Source organism: Lonchura striata, chromosome 9 (assembly GCF_050655825.1).
Source record: "Lonchura striata isolate lonStrDom1 chromosome 9, ASM5065582v1, whole genome shotgun sequence".
Taxonomy (NCBI): domain Eukaryota; kingdom Metazoa; phylum Chordata; class Aves; order Passeriformes; family Estrildidae; genus Lonchura; species Lonchura striata.
Genome location: NC_140711.1, coordinates 6,389,840 through 6,406,690, shown reverse-complemented (window position 1 = coordinate 6,406,690; position 16,851 = coordinate 6,389,840). Strand labels below are relative to the sequence as shown.

Below are 16,851 nucleotides of genomic sequence, written 5' to 3'. Positions count from 1 at the left end.
CCCGAGTCACCTCCTGTCCTCCCTCCCCCTGCCTCAGCAGAGCTTCCAGATCCTGTCCACGATCCTTCGGACACAGAGGAACGGGGCGGGCCGCCAGGTCCTCGTCCCAGGCTCCTCCTTGCCACCCTTTTGGAAGATGGGGACAAGGAGTCCGTTTTTTCCGGTCACCTGGGGCCTGACCGGACATCCAGGACCTTTCCATCAGCCAATTCCTTCAGGACTCAGGGGCGGACCTCCCGCAGGATGGCGCGGACCGGGGCGGCGGGACACGTGCCCACTGTCCGGCACGATACGGCGCCCCATGTCGCGATATGGCGCGACGTGTCCCGCCGCTTGTCGCTCCGCGGCGGCGGGCGGGGCGTGTCCCCGGTCCGCGCGTGTCCCGGGGCGTGTCCCGGGGCGTGTCCCGGGGCGTGTCTCGGGGCGTGTCCCCGGTCCGTGCGTGTCCCGGGGCGTGTCCCGGGGCGTATCCCCGGTCCGTGCGTGTCCCGGGGCGTATCCCCGGTCCGTGCGTGTCCCGGGGCGTGTCCCCGGTCCGTGCGTGTCCCGGGGCGTGTCCCGGGGCGTGTCCCGGGGCGTGTCCCGGGGCGTGTCTCGGGGCGTGTCCCGGGGCGTGTCCCCGGTCCGTGCGTGTCCCGGGGCGTGTCCCGGGGCGTGTCCCCGGTCCGTGCGTGTCCCGGGGCGTGTCCTCGGCGGCGTTGCCGGTGCCGGGAGCGCAGCGATGGCGGCGGCGGAGCTGGAGCGGCTGCGGATGGCGGGGGCCGGGATGGCCATCGCCGTCCTCACCAGCGGCGGCGACGCGCAAGGTGCGCCCGGCGGGGCGGAGGGGGGCTCGGGCCGGGCCCGCCGCGTCCCCGCGTGTCCGTGCCCGCCACCGCGATGCCGGGGCCGGAGTCCGCGGCCCGCGCTCGCCCCGGGCGGGCGATGGGGAGCCCCTCCCGTGTGCGCCCCGCCAGCGCCGCCTCCCCGCCCCGGCAGCCTCGGGCCCCGCGGGGCAGCCCCACGGAGGGGCTGTGTCCGTCCCTGTCCGCATCCCCGGCCCCCCCGCGATGAGCGGCTCGCTCCCGCGGTTTCCCGTGCACGGCCCCAGCCGTGCGCTGAGTTTCCCCGGTCTCAGCCCACGTGGCTCCCCGCCCACTCAAGAGGACACCTCAGGGTCACCTATCGGATGCCATTCCCTGTGGGCTGCAGGGTCCCAGGGGGTTCCCCCTGCTCGAAGGGACAACTCAGGGTCACTTGTAGGTTCCCATCTCCCATGGGGATACTCCAGCTCATATATCACTTTTCCAGGCATGAATGCCGCTGTCCGCGCTGTCACCCGCATGGGGATATACGTGGGAGCCAAGGTCTTCCTCATCTATGAGGTTGGGGTTTCCCTCTGCTCCCCATCATGGCTGGGGGGGATGCACCCCCGTGTGCCAGGGCACCTTTGACTTCCATCCTCTGCTTCTCCACAGGGCTACGAGGGGCTGGTGGAGGGGGGTGACAACATCAAACAAGCCAACTGGCTCAGCGTCTCCAACATCATCCAGCTGGTGAGGGTCACCATGGGGCCACGGGACCGCAGATCCCAGCCCCCCAAAACGTGTGTGACAAGCCACGTGTCCCGTTCTGTCCCCAGGGCGGGACGGTGATCGGCAGCGCCCGCTGCAAGGCCTTCACCACGCGGGCAGGCCGGCTCCGGGCCGCCCGCAACCTGGTGGAGCACGGCATCACCAACCTGTGCGTCATCGGCGGCGACGGCAGCCTCACCGGCGCCAACATCTTCCGCTCCGAGTGGGCTGGGCTGCTGGAGGAGCTGCTCCGAGATGGTGGGTGAGCCCCTTCCAGCCCCCGGGTGGGTTGATGAAGGCATTTGAGGGTGGCAAGGTCTGGAGGGTCACCCCAGTGCTGTGACCCCAAGGAGGCCTGGGCTCCAGCCCCATGATGGTGGGGACATGAGTGCCCTGAAATAACCGCTGTGGTGGCCGTGACCCCCCCAGGGCAGATCAGCGAGGAGGTGGCGAGGAAGAACTGCCACCTGAACATCGTGGGGCTGGTGGGCTCCATCGACAACGACTTCTGCGGCACCGACATGACCATCGGCACCGACTCGGCGCTGCACCGCATCATGGAGGTCGTCGATGCCATCACCACCACGGCGCAGAGGTGAGGGGGACGGGCGGCTGGGGGCTGCAGCGTCCCGGCCATCGCACCCACCAACCACCTTCTCTTCCCACCCGTGTCCTTGCAGCCACCAGCGGACGTTCGTGCTGGAGGTGATGGGTCGCCACTGCGGGTAAGCCCCCGTGGCTGGGGAAGCCATCGGTGGGACGGTATGCCACATTTTGGGGTCACAGCTGCCACCGCCGTGTCCCCCCAGGTACCTGGCGCTGGTGTCCGGCTTGGCCTCGGGTGCTGACTGGCTCTTCATCCCTGAGTCCCCTCCGGAGGATGGCTGGGAGGACCTCATGTGCGAGAGGCTCGGGGAGGTGAGGGGGGTTCCTGCCATCCCATGCCTGGTTCTCCCCGGGGAGTCCCCGCAGGGGCCGGGGCTGAGCCCTGCAGCCGTGCCCGGCCCCTGCGAAGCTTCGGGAGCTGCCGCCATTGTCCCTGTGAGCCGGGGCACTGAGCCGAGCACAAATCCAGCCCCGCGTGCCAGGGGCAGCGCTGGCCCGGGGGCTCAGCTGCCGTGACCTGAGCCGCCCCCGGGGCAGCACAGCTGGCGGGATGGGGAGAGCACTCACACACGGCCCACGGTGAGTTTTGGCTGAGCCGCGGTGGCCGTTTGTCCTCCCCTCGTGGCAGACACGCAGCCGGGGCTCGCGGCTCAACATCATCATCATCGCCGAGGGCGCCATCGACCGCAGCGGCAAACCCATCTCCTCCAACTACGTGAAGGACGTAAGGCACTGCCCCGGCACCACCCTGGCACCCACGGCCACCGGCGGGTCCCCAATGTGATGTCCCCTCTTCCCCACAGCTGGTGGTGCAACGCCTGGGCTTCGACACGCGGGTCACCGTCCTCGGCCACGTGCAGCGCGGAGGGACCCCGTCCGCCTTTGACCGCGTGCTGGTAGGTCCAGGGGAGGACACAGAGAGGGGGAACCCTGCTCCTGCCATCTCTCTGCCCGATGGAAAGGGGTGAGGCTCAGCCCTGCTGTGCTGGGCAGAGTTGTGCACCCGTTTCTCCTCATTTACTCCAAATTCCATGAATTTTTAAATAAAACCATCAGCTTTCCAGCAGTGAATCAGGAGCCACATGGTTTCCAAGCCTGTGGGAGGATTCCTGAGCATCCCACCCAGCTGGCACTGGTGGCCCAATGTCACAGGTGCCCCTGTCCCTTTGCAGAGCAGCAAGATGGGGATGGAGGCGGTGATGGCGCTGCTGGAGGCCACGCCAGACACCCCGGCCTGCGTGGTCAGCCACTCTGGGAACCAGTCGGTGCGGCTGCCACTCATGGAGTGTGTCCAGGTGGTGAGTACTGGGGAAGTTGGGTGGGGGTCTCACTCCCTTCCCTATGAACATGGGTGTTATGGTGCTGCATCTTTCTCCTCGCTCAAGACAAAGGATGTGCAGAAGGCCATGGACGAGAAGAGGTTTGAGGAGGCCATCCAGCTCCGTGGAAGGTGAGGAGCAGGAACCAGGACTGCAGGAGACATCCGTCTTGGATAGGGGCTTCTCCTTGTAGGGAAGCTGTTGGCTCCTGCAGCCAGAAGGGTGTCCCCAGTCACAACCCAGTGGCACTGGGGAGAATGCCCCTTCTCCCAGATGTGCCTTGGGAACACATCACCGTGTCCTTGCAGGAGCTTTGAGAACAACTGGAACATCTACAAGCTGCTGGCGCACCAGAAGCCAGCTCAGGAGAAGGTGAGGGCTGATGGGGAGCAGCAGGGTACACCATCCCCGCCCTGGGGACATGGGGGGATGTGCTGTTCCCATCCCTGTCCCCACAGAGCCCCTTCAGCTTGGCCATTCTGAACGTGGGAGCGCCGGCCGCCGGCATGAACGCTGCCGTGCGCTCAGCCGTGCGCATCAGCATCTGCCAGGGACACACCATCTACGTGGTGAGCGACGGCTTCGAGGGCCTGGCCAAGGGGCAGGTAAGGGGGACAGTGAGCTGGGATGTCCTGGAGGGTGGGGCTGGGCTTGGGGGAGGGGGGCTCTTCCCACCCCTAAGCTGTCGCTGGTGCCCGCAGGTCCGCGAGGTGGGCTGGCATGACGTGGCAGGATGGCTGGGCCGCGGCGGCTCCATGCTGGGCACCAAGCGGTGAGTGCAGCCCTGGGGACAGTGGCGTAGGGAAAGGGTGTCCCCACCATCCTCACCCCACCATCTGCACCCCCTTCCCCACCACAGGACGCTGCCCAAGACCTGCATGGAGAAGATCGTGGAGAACGTGCGCAAATTCAACATCCAGGGGCTCCTGGTCATTGGGGGCTTTGAGGTGCGGCGGATCCTTGGTTCAGCGGGGGCCGGGGTGGCTGTGGGCAGCCCAGAGGAATCTTTCTGGGATGCAGACGTGGCTGCAGGGCCAGCATTTCCCAGTCCCTCGGCTGCTTGCAGGCGTACGAGGGGGTGCTGCAGCTGGTGGAGGCACGCGGGCAGTACGAGGAGCTCTGCATCGTCATGTGCGTCATCCCCGCCACCATCAGCAACAACGTGCCCGGCACCGACTTCAGCCTGGGCTCCGACACGGCCGTCAACGCCGCCATGGAGGTGAGGGACACGGAGCGGGGCAGCTCACCGTGCTCCACCACCTTCCATCATGGCCTGGAGTGGCCAGTGTCCCGTGCTGGGGAAGCAAAGGTTGCTTTCCCTGGTGTGACCTCCCCGTGTTCGGGCACAGAGCTGTGACCGCATCAAGCAGTCGGCCTCGGGCACCAAGCGCCGCGTGTTCATTGTGGAGACCATGGGGGGCTACTGCGGGTACCTGTCCACGGTCACCGGCATCGCCGTGGGCGCCGACGCTGCCTACGTCTATGAGGACCCCTTCACCATCCACGACTTAAAGGTGAGCGGGCAGGAGCAGCTCTCTGGCTAAAATGGGAAGGGAAATTGGGGAAGGGAGGGCTCCAGAGCAGGGCAGGAGCTGGAGGACATGGCCACGCTGGATTGATGGCAGGACAGGATGGCTGTGGGATGGCTGCTGGCATCTCAGTGTTCATCTTGCAGGCCAACGTGGAGCACTTGACTGACAAAATGAAGACAGATATCCAGAGAGGACTGGTGCTGCGGTGAGTTGGGGGCACTGGGGACAGTCTCTGCAAACCCCAGCGCCGTGGCAGGGAGCAAGGCTGGAGCTGAGCCCTTCCCATGGCCAGGGAGGGGTTCCGGGCACAGTGAGGTTTGGCACAGTGGGCACACACGTGGCCCTGGGGACACTGGCTGCCTCCATTGCCATCCCCACCCCAGCATCTTCCCGGGGACACAGACTGGGGCCCTGGGCCTCAGGGAAAACAATATAGCACACAAAAGGTGTTACGGGAAACAAAGGGGAACCCCTGGGCATGCCAGCAGAAGGAGCAGCCCCCAAGCCCTTCCCTCTGTTCCCCAGCAATGAGAAGTGCCACGAGCACTACACCACCGAGTTCCTCTACAACCTTTACTCCTCCGAGGGCAAAGGCATCTTTGACTGTAGGATCAATGTCCTGGGCCACCTCCAGCAGGTACAGAGGTACAGGGGACAGGGTAGCAAGAGCCTTGCTGGCCCTGAGAGCTGGGCAAGGCCTGACATCCCCACTTCTTTGTCCCCAGGGGGGAGCCCCAACCCCCTTTGACCGGAACTATGGGACCAAGCTGGGAGTGAAGGCGGTGCTGTGGATGTCAGAGAAGCTGCAGCAAGTCTACAGCAAGGGTGAGCTGAGGGCTGGGGTTCTCACGGGGGGTAGGGAAGGCTGGTGGCTGCTGCTCCAGGCTTCCAGGCATGGCCCCCAGTGAGGTGGCCAAGGTCAGCAGTGTCCCCCTCCCAGGGCGTGTGTTTGCCAACTCTGGAGACACTGCCTGTGTGATCGGGCTGCGCAAGAAGGTGGTGGCCTTCAGCCCTGTGACGGAGCTCAAGAAAGTCACGGATTTTGAGTAAGTCCCCATGCCCCAGTGGTTCACTGGCTCCTGGGGGAACCTTCCCGGGGTGTCTGCTCCAGAGCTGTGTCCCCTGCACAGGCACAGGCTGCCCCAGGAGCAGTGGTGGCTGAACCTACGGCTGATGCTGAAGATGCTCGCCAACTACCAGATCAGCCTCACCGAGTACATCTCGGGGCAGATGGAGCACGTCACCCGTCGCACCCTCAGCATCGAGAAGGGCTTCTAGTCCCACCAGCCTGACCCATAGCCTCTGCTGTGTCCTCTCTGTGCCCACATGCTGCTGGGGGAGCACTGTGTCCCCTCTGTTCTCAGTAGCCCTGTAGCTTTGCCATCGACCCCTTACAGCAGGCAGAGCCTGGTGCTGTGTCCCAGAATGGCACAATCCTGCCCCGAATCACTGCTGCGGGTTCTGGTCCCTGTGCAGATGCAGAAGAGTTGCTTGAGCCCAGCTGCACAGCCCAGACCCTTAATCTTCCCTTAATAGTTTATTATTATTTAATGATGGGGTATTTTGAGTCCTTACTTAGCAGCTTGACCGCCTGAGCCAGCTGCTGCTGCTTGTAGTCGCCTGCCCCACGTGCGGGAGGGGAGTGAGGAGGATGCGGAGCCATCCCAGAGTGGATCAGAGCTGGTCCCAGGGGCTCCTGGGTGCCCCCGTGGAGCTCCATCCCCCGTGGGGGTCTCGAGGGCTGAGCACGGGGGTCCTGGCGAGCCCCTGTCCCCTTGCATGACGCTTGGCTGCGACCATCACCACGTGGCTGTGGGCACCGTGTCCGTCACCTCACCGCTGCTCTGTGACCCCCGGGTCCTGCAGCGCCCACGGCGCTGCTCCTCTCCTCTAGAGATAAAACCTGCTGGAGCCAAACCTGCCTGCTGGAGTGGTCATTGCAGGGGGGAAGGGTGGCAGGATGGGGGCGGTGTGGGGGGAAAAGCAAAGCCTGATGGTTTTCCCAAGCCGGGTTGATGCCAGGAAGACGTTCCCTGGTTTTGTGCATCCTCAAAGCCTGGGACAGTGGAACCACAGGCAGCTTCTCCTCCCTGTCTAAGTCGTGGTGGGTGCAAGGTCAGCATCCTTTCGCAATCACTTCATGATTCCAGCAAAAAATGACTGGTTTCCCACCTCCAAGGGAACCACTCAAGTGCGTTAGGGGGGTGCTGTGCTTGTTTGTGAGGCAGTTTCTCATGGCGCTGGCCAAGTGTGCCGGCCTGGCCGAGCTCCGCGCGCTCGGGCTGCGCCAGACGGTCACAGGGAGCCCCTTTCCCAGGCCACTTCCCTCCTGGGGCTGCTGGCTGACGCTCCAGCCTGCGGGACAGCATCAGCATGCATCACAGTTGTGGGGTCAAGCATGCTGTTACTCTGTCCTCCCCACGGAGCTGTCCCCAAGTGAAAGCTCCCCCTGACTTGCCCCCTGCCTTTCTCTGATGGGGCGACTCCCTCAGTGGGCAAGGGAAAGGTTATGGATGATATTTATCCCAATTTCTATACAGCCTGGACACAATCCCACCCAACATCCTTCTCTCTGCATTGAAGAGCTGGATTCCATGGATGGACTGTCAAATGGATAAGGAATTGGCTGGAGGCTCACATCCAGAAGCTCAGTGGCTCAGAGTGGCCATCAGCGACCAGTGGTGTCCCAGGGTCTGTGTGGGACCAGGGATATTTCAGATCTGCATCGCTGGCACAGAGGGTTTGGGGCACCCTCAGCAGGTCTGCAGGTGACACCAGGCTGAGGGTGCAGTGACACTCCTGAAGGATGGGGCCACCCAGAGGGCCTGGACAAGCTCCAGAGGTGGCCCATGGGAATCTCATAAGGTTTAACACCAGCAAGTGCTGGTGCTGCCCCTGGGTCAGGGCAACCCCCGAGATCAATCCAGGCTGAGGATGAGCAGGTGGAGCAGCCCTGGGAGAAGGACTTGGGGGTGCAGGTGGTGAGGGCTGGCCATGCCCCATCCCAGAAATGCCCCTGTGCTGGGCTGATCCCAGCGTGGGCAGCAGGAAAGGGATTGGGATTCTGCCCCTCTGCCCTGCTCAGGTGAGAGCCCACCTGCAGAGCTGCCCCAGCCCTGGGCCCAGCACAGGGAGGAGCTGGAGCTGCTGGAGAGAGCCCAGAGGAGGCACCAGGGTGAGCAGAGGGATGGAGCAGCTCTGCTGGGGGAAAGGCTGGGAGAGCTGGGATGGTTCACCTGGAGAAGAGAAGCTTTGGGGTGACCTGTCAGTACCTGAAGGAGCCAACAAGGAAGCTGGAGAAGGACTTTGGACAAGGGCCTGGAGTGACACGCCAAGCGGGAATGGCTTCCCACTGCCACAGGGTTAGATGGGATATAGGGGAGAAATGCTTCCCTGTGAGGGAGGTGAGGCCCTGGCACAGGCTGCTCAGAGAAGCTGTGGCTGCCCCATCCCTGGAAATGTCTGAGGCCATATTGGATGGGGCTTGGAGAAACCTGGGATAGCGGGAGTGGAATGAGATGGGATTCCAGGTCCTTTCCCACCCAAAACCATTCCATGATTTTAGAGCTTTTCACCTAACTGAACACTTTCTTCTCCTCCCTGACCTGTAAGTAGCAGAGCTTGCTGATGGAGGCAGCATTGCTGCTCTTGAATGAATATCTCCTCTGGGGACCCCAGGCAGAGACCTGGCTTCTCCTGGAGCTCCATTTCCTGGGTGGGAAAGGGGCTCTTCCACTCTCCCTTGTGCCACTCCACTGTGGGGAAGCTCAGCCCTCTCCTTCCCTCCGTCCCTCAGCCATGGCCCTCACCCCTGCCTCAGCACCAGCCGCTCAGAGTCTCTGAGGATGGTTTGAAGGGACGTGGCTCAGCACAGCTGCTGGCATTCTGCAGAGCTGGAATCATCTGCATTCACCGCTCGATACTCCCGGCTGAGGCAGGGCAGGGTGACCGCAGGTCATGTGGAAAATCTGTCGGCAGCACTGCCCTGCAGCAAACAGGTCCAGGGTGTGAATGGGGACAGGCTCAGACCAGCCACACATTGAGGGACAGGAGTCACTGCAGCACCCACACCTCATTTCCACAAAAAAAAAAAAAATACCTGGAGGGCCAAATTCATGGGAGAAGACAGGCACAGCCACTGCATTCCGAGGATGAGCAGGAGGGGTGCCAAGTGTGCTCCCAGACTTCCCAGCACATCCAGCCCACCCTGAAGAGAGGGCAGAGCAAGCCTCCAGAAGCATCCTGCAGAGGAAGGCAGGCTGCCAGGGCGCTGGAGGGGCTGAGCCCCCACTGGGGTTTGCTGGGATGCTGCAAGGAGCAGTTGGGAGACCCGAGGGCAACATCAGCAGCAGCCAAGGATGATGAGCACAGCACGTAGGCTGCAAACAGCCCAACTTCTGTGTCAGTGTGGCCTCAAGGGCACAGTGATTGCTCCACCAGCCCCATGACCAAGTCCTGATGGACACTTCCTTTGATCACACGCATCCCAGAAAAGCTGGGGGTCCAGCTCACCCCAACAACTCCCTTGTTCCTTGACATGGACAGGCCAGGGGCCTGGGAGAAGACTTGCACTCAGCAGGGTGAGTCTCCCAGGCCCTGGCTGTCAAAGAAAGTCTGGGACATCATAAATCACACAACTGCAGCTGGGTTTAATGCAAAAGGCAAGAACAAAGATCTTTCGATGAGTTAAAGGCATCAGCAAATCTCCCCCTGAGTGACAAGGGTCAAACTGTGTCTGTTCCCACCAAGGTCAAGCAAACAGGCTTGTGGACACAGGGCTGTCACCATCCCTGAGGAGCATTCCTTCCTGGTAGCACAGCCAGGGACAGGGAGCCATGGAAAGGCCACATCACCGGTGCAGCACCGGGAGACACGGAGGGCTCGTGTCCCGCCCAGGTGGCTCTGCACGGAGCTTTCCTCAGCACCTCCTCTGCTCCCTGCCTTTGCTGTGGTTGTGAGAGGGCTGCAGGACAGCGCAGTGTCCCTGCAGAGCAGGGCTGGGAGCAGGCTCAGCGTTTCAGAGGCGCAGTGAAGCGGGAAGGCGCGGGGCTCCCAGCCCTCCTCCTGCTCCACAGGGATCACAATGCACTCCCTGAACCAGAGGTAATGGAGCAGTGCCCCCAGCCAGGCCTTTGCTGAACTCCAGCCACAACTTACACGGCCTTGAAGGGTAATTGGGTTTATTTGGTATGTCACAACAGTTTAGTTTGTACTCGGCAGCTCTATAAAACGTGGTAAATGCAGTTTTATCAGTTAAAGAGCAACAACCACCCCCCACCCCATGCCTGTGCAAATCAGGCAGAATGCTCAGGGTCTTTTAACTGGGATGTTTCTTTAAGCTGCTCTAATGCCTGCAGGCAATGCTGGCTGGGGTGAGAGGACAGCTGAGTATTCAGGATGTGGGAGTCATTCCTGGTTCACCTAGGCTGCTCTGAGCTTTCCTTTGGGCTGCCTAACCAGCAGGCACTGCATGCACCAGTGGGGACCTGAGTAAGTCAGCCAGGAGCTGGAAAATAAATTAATAACTGGACATTGACCTTCACCACCTGCACCAGACAGGTCTTGGTGACCATCTGAGGCAATGTCTCCCTGTCAGACTCCACCAAACCAGATCTCTGTGGTACAAACTGCCCTCAGAGGTGCTGTGCTGAGGGGTGGAGACCCTCCCAGCCATCAGCAGGCTTTGCTCCCCCTCGGATCACACAGCACCTCTGGCCACAGCCCCGTTCCCTTCTGCTCTGATTTGCCTGCAGCTCCTATCCAAGAGCCCCAGCCACACAGGATAGTGTCAGAGCCTGCTGCACAAGCAGGAAATCTCCAGAGAAGAAGATCCCACCCCAGGCCCTCACACGGAAGCAGAGGAGCACCGCGGCTCTGGCTGCAGCCAGGGATGTGGGCAGGACAGCGCCGTGGGGCTGGGGCTCCGGGGAGGCTGGAATGGGGATGGGCGTTGTCACTCCTCCTGCAGCTCCTTCTTCTGGAAGGCCTGGAGCCTCCTCACCACCGTCTGCTGGATGATCTCCAGCCCCTCTGCGTCCAGTTCTTTCATGAGAAGCAGGATGGCATTCAGGACATTGTTCTGTCGGGATAAGGCACACACACTGCTTTGTACCAGCCAGCCAGGACAAGGAAACTCGATTTTCCCTGCTCTTTCTAGGAACTCCTCCTCCATCACCACCACCGGCAGCAGTTTGGAACAGCCACCTGCAGGCACCAGGACCAACAACCAAGCCCTGGGGCAAACACAGGCAGAGGCTGCCTGTGGCACGTGATGAGGCTGGAATGCAGGACAAACCCATCCGCCCAGCCCTGTGCGCCTGCACACAGCCTCTGGCTGCCAGCCACGCTCCAGCCTGGCTTCCCTAAGGAAAGGCACATCCAGAGTGGCTGCCCTGCTCTCCAGCATGTGCAGGATGAGAAAGGACAGAAGCCCCCTGCTCTGAGGAATGAGGAGAGCTGGTGCTCTCTGCAAAGGACCCCTGAAGGTCCCCAGCCCTGCCACGAGCACAGGACCATTGTGGCTGTGTCAAATCATGTCCTGAAGAACTCCAGGGAGAGATTCCACAGTCTAAATAACTGTCCTTCTAAGGAGAATCTTTTGTCCAGTGTCCAACCTGAACCTCTCCAGCTGCAATGGGGGGCCACTTACCCCTTTTTAAAGGCCTGTGGTGCTGCTCTAGGCAGCTATGGCAGAGTGAAGCACTGTGGGTTAGATCTTGCCATGCTGATTGATGCAACGGCACTGAGTCCATCACTCTGCAATTCCCAGCTGAACCACCAAAATACAGTTCATCCAAGGCTACATGATGGAGGGGGCTGAGGAACTGCATAAGCTTCCTGTTCAGCAGCCACTTCCCAAGGTTTGACCCTCCTTTTGCTAAAGAAACACTTCCTAATGTCCAGTCTGAATGTCCCCTGGCACAGCTTTGAACCATTTCCATATCTCTTATCACTGGATCCCAGGTAGAAAAGCTCAGCACCCCCTCTCCACATCCCCTCCTCAGGAAGCTGCAGAGGGGCAGGAGGTCACCTGTCAGCCTCCTCTCCAAATCAAACAAATCCAGAGCCCTCAGCTGCTCCTGGACATTTCTTCCAGCCATGGCATCAGCTCTGTTCCCCACTTCTGGGGACATCCAAGGCTCTTCATGTACTTCAGTGCTGGGGCTCAGCCCCACATACAAGAAAAAGTAATTTGGTTTCTAAAAGATACTCACTCGCTTCTTGCAGCTGCAATCTGTTTCTTGAGGGGAAAAGGAGGAATATTTATCCCTGGGAGCAGGCTTCATATCAAGCTCCTCCTGAGTTTTGCTAAAAAAAAGGAGGAAAAGCAAATGTTATTATGACCAGGTAGGAGAACCTTCCTCTACCAGGCCAATTCTTCCTCATCACAGGCAACCATGCAAGGAACATCCAAGCTGGAGGACCCCAGAGTATGGACTGGAGCTTCCAGATCAGAGAGGATCCATCCCTGCCTGTACATGCAGCTGATGAGCTCAAGTAACCCCCCACAGCAGAGCCTGTTTGGCAGACACAGAACCAGCCCTAGCAGTGCCACAGCTCCACTGCAGCAACCAGAACATTTGGAACTGCACCAGCTGTGGGCCTGGCCCTGGAATGTCAGCCTCCTTCCCTGCTACACACGAATGCATCCCAGAAATGCTGGCAGCTGCCCAGCCCTCACGTTGTCTCCTCCAGGCTGCAGCTGAGCTCGCTCTCGGGCTCCGTGGTGGATCCGGCGGCGCTGGATGCGGTGGACTCGGACCAGCCGTTCTCCACGCCGCTCCGGGCTGGCGGGGCCGTGATCTCCACGCCATCCACCAGCGCCTGTGACAGCTCCTCCTCGGTCACAGCTGCAAAAGCCACAACAAATGCCTGTTGCTATGATCTGCAGCAGCCCAAGGGGATGGCATCTCTAGGAGGGGCAGCTTCTGCTGCAGCAGAGCTGTTCCCAAGAGGTTTGGTCCAAAAATTGCCTGGCAGTTTGCTTTCACCCTTCTCCTGCAGTGAAACCTGTGCAGGAAAATGCTGGAAACAATCACCAGCCTCCCAAAGTGAGAAGGATATCCCAGAGGGATGCAAAAATGCTTTACTATTTCTTGTCTCTGGAGAAGGCTCCAAAAGCCACCAAATTTCTGCTACTGGATGGGAAAAAAAAAAAAAAGACAGAGAGGCTTTTCTGCAGCAGCAGATCCAGTTATAGAAACTTTGTCTGGCCACAGCAAAGAGAGAGTTCTAAAAACCACTAATTAGTGGTACTGTCTAAGCTATAATGAGGCACTCAGTCCTGCTACCGTAGGGAAGGGATAGGGAAAGGGATAGGAATGGGGATGGAGAAGGAAAAAGGGGAAGGAAGAAGAGGAGGAAAAGGGGAAGAGAAACAGAAAGGGAAGGCAAAGAGAGAAAAGAGCTTAGAAGCACTGGATCTAACTCAACCCCTAACACCTCCTGACTCTAGGAAAACTCAAAGGACGCCTTCGAGAGGAGCCAACACATCCCCATTTCCCAGTGACCCTGGCCCGGGGCTGTTTCAGGTGACCAAAGCCCACCCTGGTTGTCGAGCTTCTGCAGGCTGGGCAGGTTGCGCAGCACGGTCATGCGGTAGCGGTGCGGGTCGGGCCCGCAGCAGGGGTTCTCTGCCAGCCACAGCACCCGCAGCCGCGGCAGCGTCTTCAGGTAGAACAGCTCATCCAGGCTCCTGATGTTGTTCCTCCTCAGGTAGAGCTCGCTCAGGTTCTGGCACTGGTGCAGCGGCTCCAGGTCCGAGATGCCGTTCACGCTGCGGAGACACGGTCAGAGCCCATCCTGCCCTCGCTGCCCATCCAGCGGGGAGCACAGCACTTCCCAGCGCCCCTTCCCGCAACAGCCTCACCCCAGCACGGCACAGCAAGGGGCGTTCAGCCCATGGCTTCTGGCATTTCATCTTTGTCAGCAGAGCAAAGAATTGAAAGAGCTGTTGCTCCACCCTGCTGAGGCTGACAAAGAGCCTCTTCTTCCCCCAACCTGCCCCCTTTTCTGTAGCAGCTCCTTAGACCAACCCAAGGGGAACCTAAGTAAGATTCCCAAGTTAAAAGGCTCGAATTTACAAAGCATTGGCTCCATGGGATCCCCAGGACAGGTGAAAATTGAGTGTATTATGGGAAAGGGAAAGCTCTGAGAGATCCACAAAATATTTCAACAAGCATTTTGGAAACAGGCCACATAGAGAGGCCAAGAAGATCCCCATCAAAACTATGGAATATTTTCTGGAGCAACAATCCTAAGGGGTTTTATCACTTGTCAAAACAGAGAATATTTTCTCAAGAGCACAGAGAGTAGTGCAGAGGAGCTGCTGAGGAATAATCATTTCTGTATCTCTGCTGCTTGAGAAATGGGGTACAAAGAGCTAGGTAGCTCACACACACAACTCCAGCAACATGGGAAAAAACCATCCCCAGGAAAATGTGATTTCCTTTCCCTCTCCAAAACCGGCAAACTGGAATTCACCTGAACGTGATCACCTCGATGTTGGGCAAATCCCGGCATATGGATATCTGGGCAGGAAGAGACAGAAACAACATGTTGGCACTCATGGGGGAAAATATAAATAAACCAAATTGAAATCACAAAAAGCACCATCAGGAATTTGGGTTTGTTTCTATCTGACCCGAGCTTAAACAGCACCAGAGATTTTTCTGACACAGCAAGTGCAGTGTCAACAGCTCCTCCAGCCTCTGCTCAGGAGTGGAAGTGCAGACACCAGCCAGTGTCACATTGTTCTTCTGCTCCAGCAACGCTGCAGCCTCCACATGCAAGAAAGGCTCCCTCCCACCCCTGCCAGCCCTCCCCGAGCACAGAACCTCACCCAAAATCACCACAGATCTAGGACTCAGGGTCCTGCTCTCCGAGGCTCCATGCTGGGCCTCAGAGAGAAATTTTCCAATGTGGAAACAGCAGCAATCACATTTTTTTTACTGTGTGAGATGCTAATTAACCCTGAAAAGCCCTGCAGCGCACAGGCACCAGGCTGTGAAGCCAGGCTCTCCCCAATGCCCAGCCAACCCCATGGCCTCCACGGTGTCCCCGCTCCAGCTGTGGGCCCAGGCTCCTCTGGCTCCTCCAGTACTTACATCCGTCAGGTGGCTGCCCCTGCGAGAGGAGAGGGGGGTCAGGGAGAGCACAGCAGGGCTCAGCCTCCCCCTGCACGCCCCACAGCTGGTTCACAGCCCCAGCCCCAGCCTGGCCCCACCGAGCTGCCCCAGCACAGTCAGTCATGGGCCTTGTGCCTCCTCTCCCCCAGCCCTGCCTGTTCTCTTCACCCAGCAGCACCCATTCCCCCCCATCCCTGCCTGGCACCCAGCTCCCTCCCTTCCTGCCCTCCCTGCATCCCTGTCCCCCCTCCCCATCTCTGTCCGTGTCCCCTCCTCATCCTTGCCTACCACCCCTCATCCACCTCTGCCCATCCCCGCCCCTCATCCCAGCCTGTGCCCCGGCCGCAGGCCTGCCTGCGCCCGCTCCACCTCCGCCTCCTCCGAGCCTGTCCTCCTCCCTCAGCCCCCGGCCCCGGCCCGTCCCCGCGCCCACCAGCAGTTGAGGCGGCGGACCCCGTCCAGCGCGGCCGCCTTGGCCTGCGCCAGCACGGCCGCCCGGCTCAGCCTCATGCCGGGCCGCGGGGCGGGAGCGCCGGGCCGGGCCCCGCCCGCCCGGGGCGGCTCCGCGGCGCCTCCGCGGCGGCTCCGCGGCGGCTCCGCAGTCCGGAGCTGGACCCGCAGCTCGGAGCTGGACCCTCAGCCGGACCCGCAGCTCTCAGCCGGACCCGCAGCTCTCAGCCGGACCCGCAGCTCCCCGGCTGCGTTCGCCACCTCCCCGCCCCGCCCGCCCGAGCGCCGCCGCCGCAACGCTCGCGCGTTGAGGTGGTGATCGGTGTGCACGGCTAGATCCTGTGAGTCGTTTCGTTGTGGCTTATTAGAGGATGTTTTGTACACAGAGCTGCGCCTTTGTGGGTGGGTATTTATGTGGAAGGATCGCTAGTGGCTGCATGGGAAATGCCCATCTCATGCCAAACCCCTTCCACTATCCCAGGTTGCTCCAAGCTCCGTCCAGACCGACATTGAAGACATCCAGGGTTGGGCAGAGGTTGCTTCTCTAGGCAACCTGTGCAAGGGCCTCACCACCATCACAAGGAAGATATTTTTTTCTTTCCTAATATCTAATCTAAACCTACTCCTTCAATTTGAACCCATTCCCCCTTGGAGGAACACATGAGTGTATAATTTTATATCTGACTTTATACATATATCCCCATATACTCCTCTATCTATATATGCATGCAGTGTGTATGAATAAAATATATCTACATTTTCTATGATAAATATATAATTTATGCCATCTCACCCATCCCTTCCTTCTCCCCATCTTCATCCTTGGCCCCCTCTCTCCTCAATCAGTTCCTAAACATTCCAACAGGTGATAGTTCAGCCCTTGAAAAACATGTTTTGTACAAATAATAGTTAATGACTATATCAAGAATGACTAATACAGCACTACAGTTTATTAACTCCTCTTATCCCATGTGGCAATAAGAAAACTAACACTCACCTTTGAATCAGCCTTGGGACTCAAATGGTTCAGGACTTGTTTTTACAGAGCCAAAGTCCTTTAGGAGTCCTCTCCTGGAGTGCTGGGTTTCTACACCACCGTATGATGTGGTGCAGAAAGACCTCCACTTTGTATCTTCAGGGGTGTAACTGAAGCAGGTGGTTGAATGGGAGAGCTGGAATAAAAAGGTCTGGAGAAGCAGTGTGGTTAGTCCAAAAAGTGGATTAATGCAGAGTTTCCCAGTGTTTTTCTGTGTGTTTCCACCTC

At 59.8% G+C, this 16,851-nt stretch overlaps 2 protein-coding genes across 2 annotated transcripts; one reads left to right on the top strand and one right to left on the bottom strand.

Annotated features, from left to right (window-relative positions):
- Nucleotides 1-697: 697 nt before the first annotated feature.
- PFKL (phosphofructokinase, liver type) lies at nt 698-6,927 on the top strand. Its single transcript, XM_021541435.3, has 22 exons — nt 698-806; nt 1,291-1,364; nt 1,458-1,535; nt 1,622-1,811; nt 1,983-2,148; nt 2,234-2,278; nt 2,363-2,471; nt 2,788-2,883; nt 2,963-3,055; nt 3,332-3,457; nt 3,545-3,609; nt 3,787-3,850; nt 3,937-4,083; nt 4,180-4,250; nt 4,338-4,425; nt 4,545-4,697; nt 4,828-4,992; nt 5,154-5,215; nt 5,536-5,647; nt 5,736-5,835; nt 5,951-6,056; nt 6,141-6,927. The coding sequence occupies exons 1-22, from the start codon at nt 722-724 to the stop codon at nt 6,286-6,288; spliced, it is 2,343 nt and encodes a 780-aa protein (XP_021397110.1). The 5' UTR covers nt 698-721; the 3' UTR covers nt 6,289-6,927.
- A 2,712-nt stretch (nt 6,928-9,639) lies between these two features.
- CFAP410 (cilia and flagella associated protein 410) lies at nt 9,640-15,662 on the bottom strand. Its single transcript, XM_021541434.3, has 7 exons — nt 15,571-15,662; nt 15,117-15,135; nt 14,494-14,540; nt 13,557-13,786; nt 12,692-12,860; nt 12,225-12,318; nt 9,640-11,089 (listed from the first exon to the last, which is right to left on the bottom strand). The coding sequence occupies exons 1-7, from the start codon at nt 15,645-15,647 to the stop codon at nt 10,964-10,966; spliced, it is 762 nt and encodes a 253-aa protein (XP_021397109.1). The 5' UTR covers nt 15,648-15,662; the 3' UTR covers nt 9,640-10,963.
- Between the last annotated feature and the right edge of the window lie 1,189 nt (nt 15,663-16,851).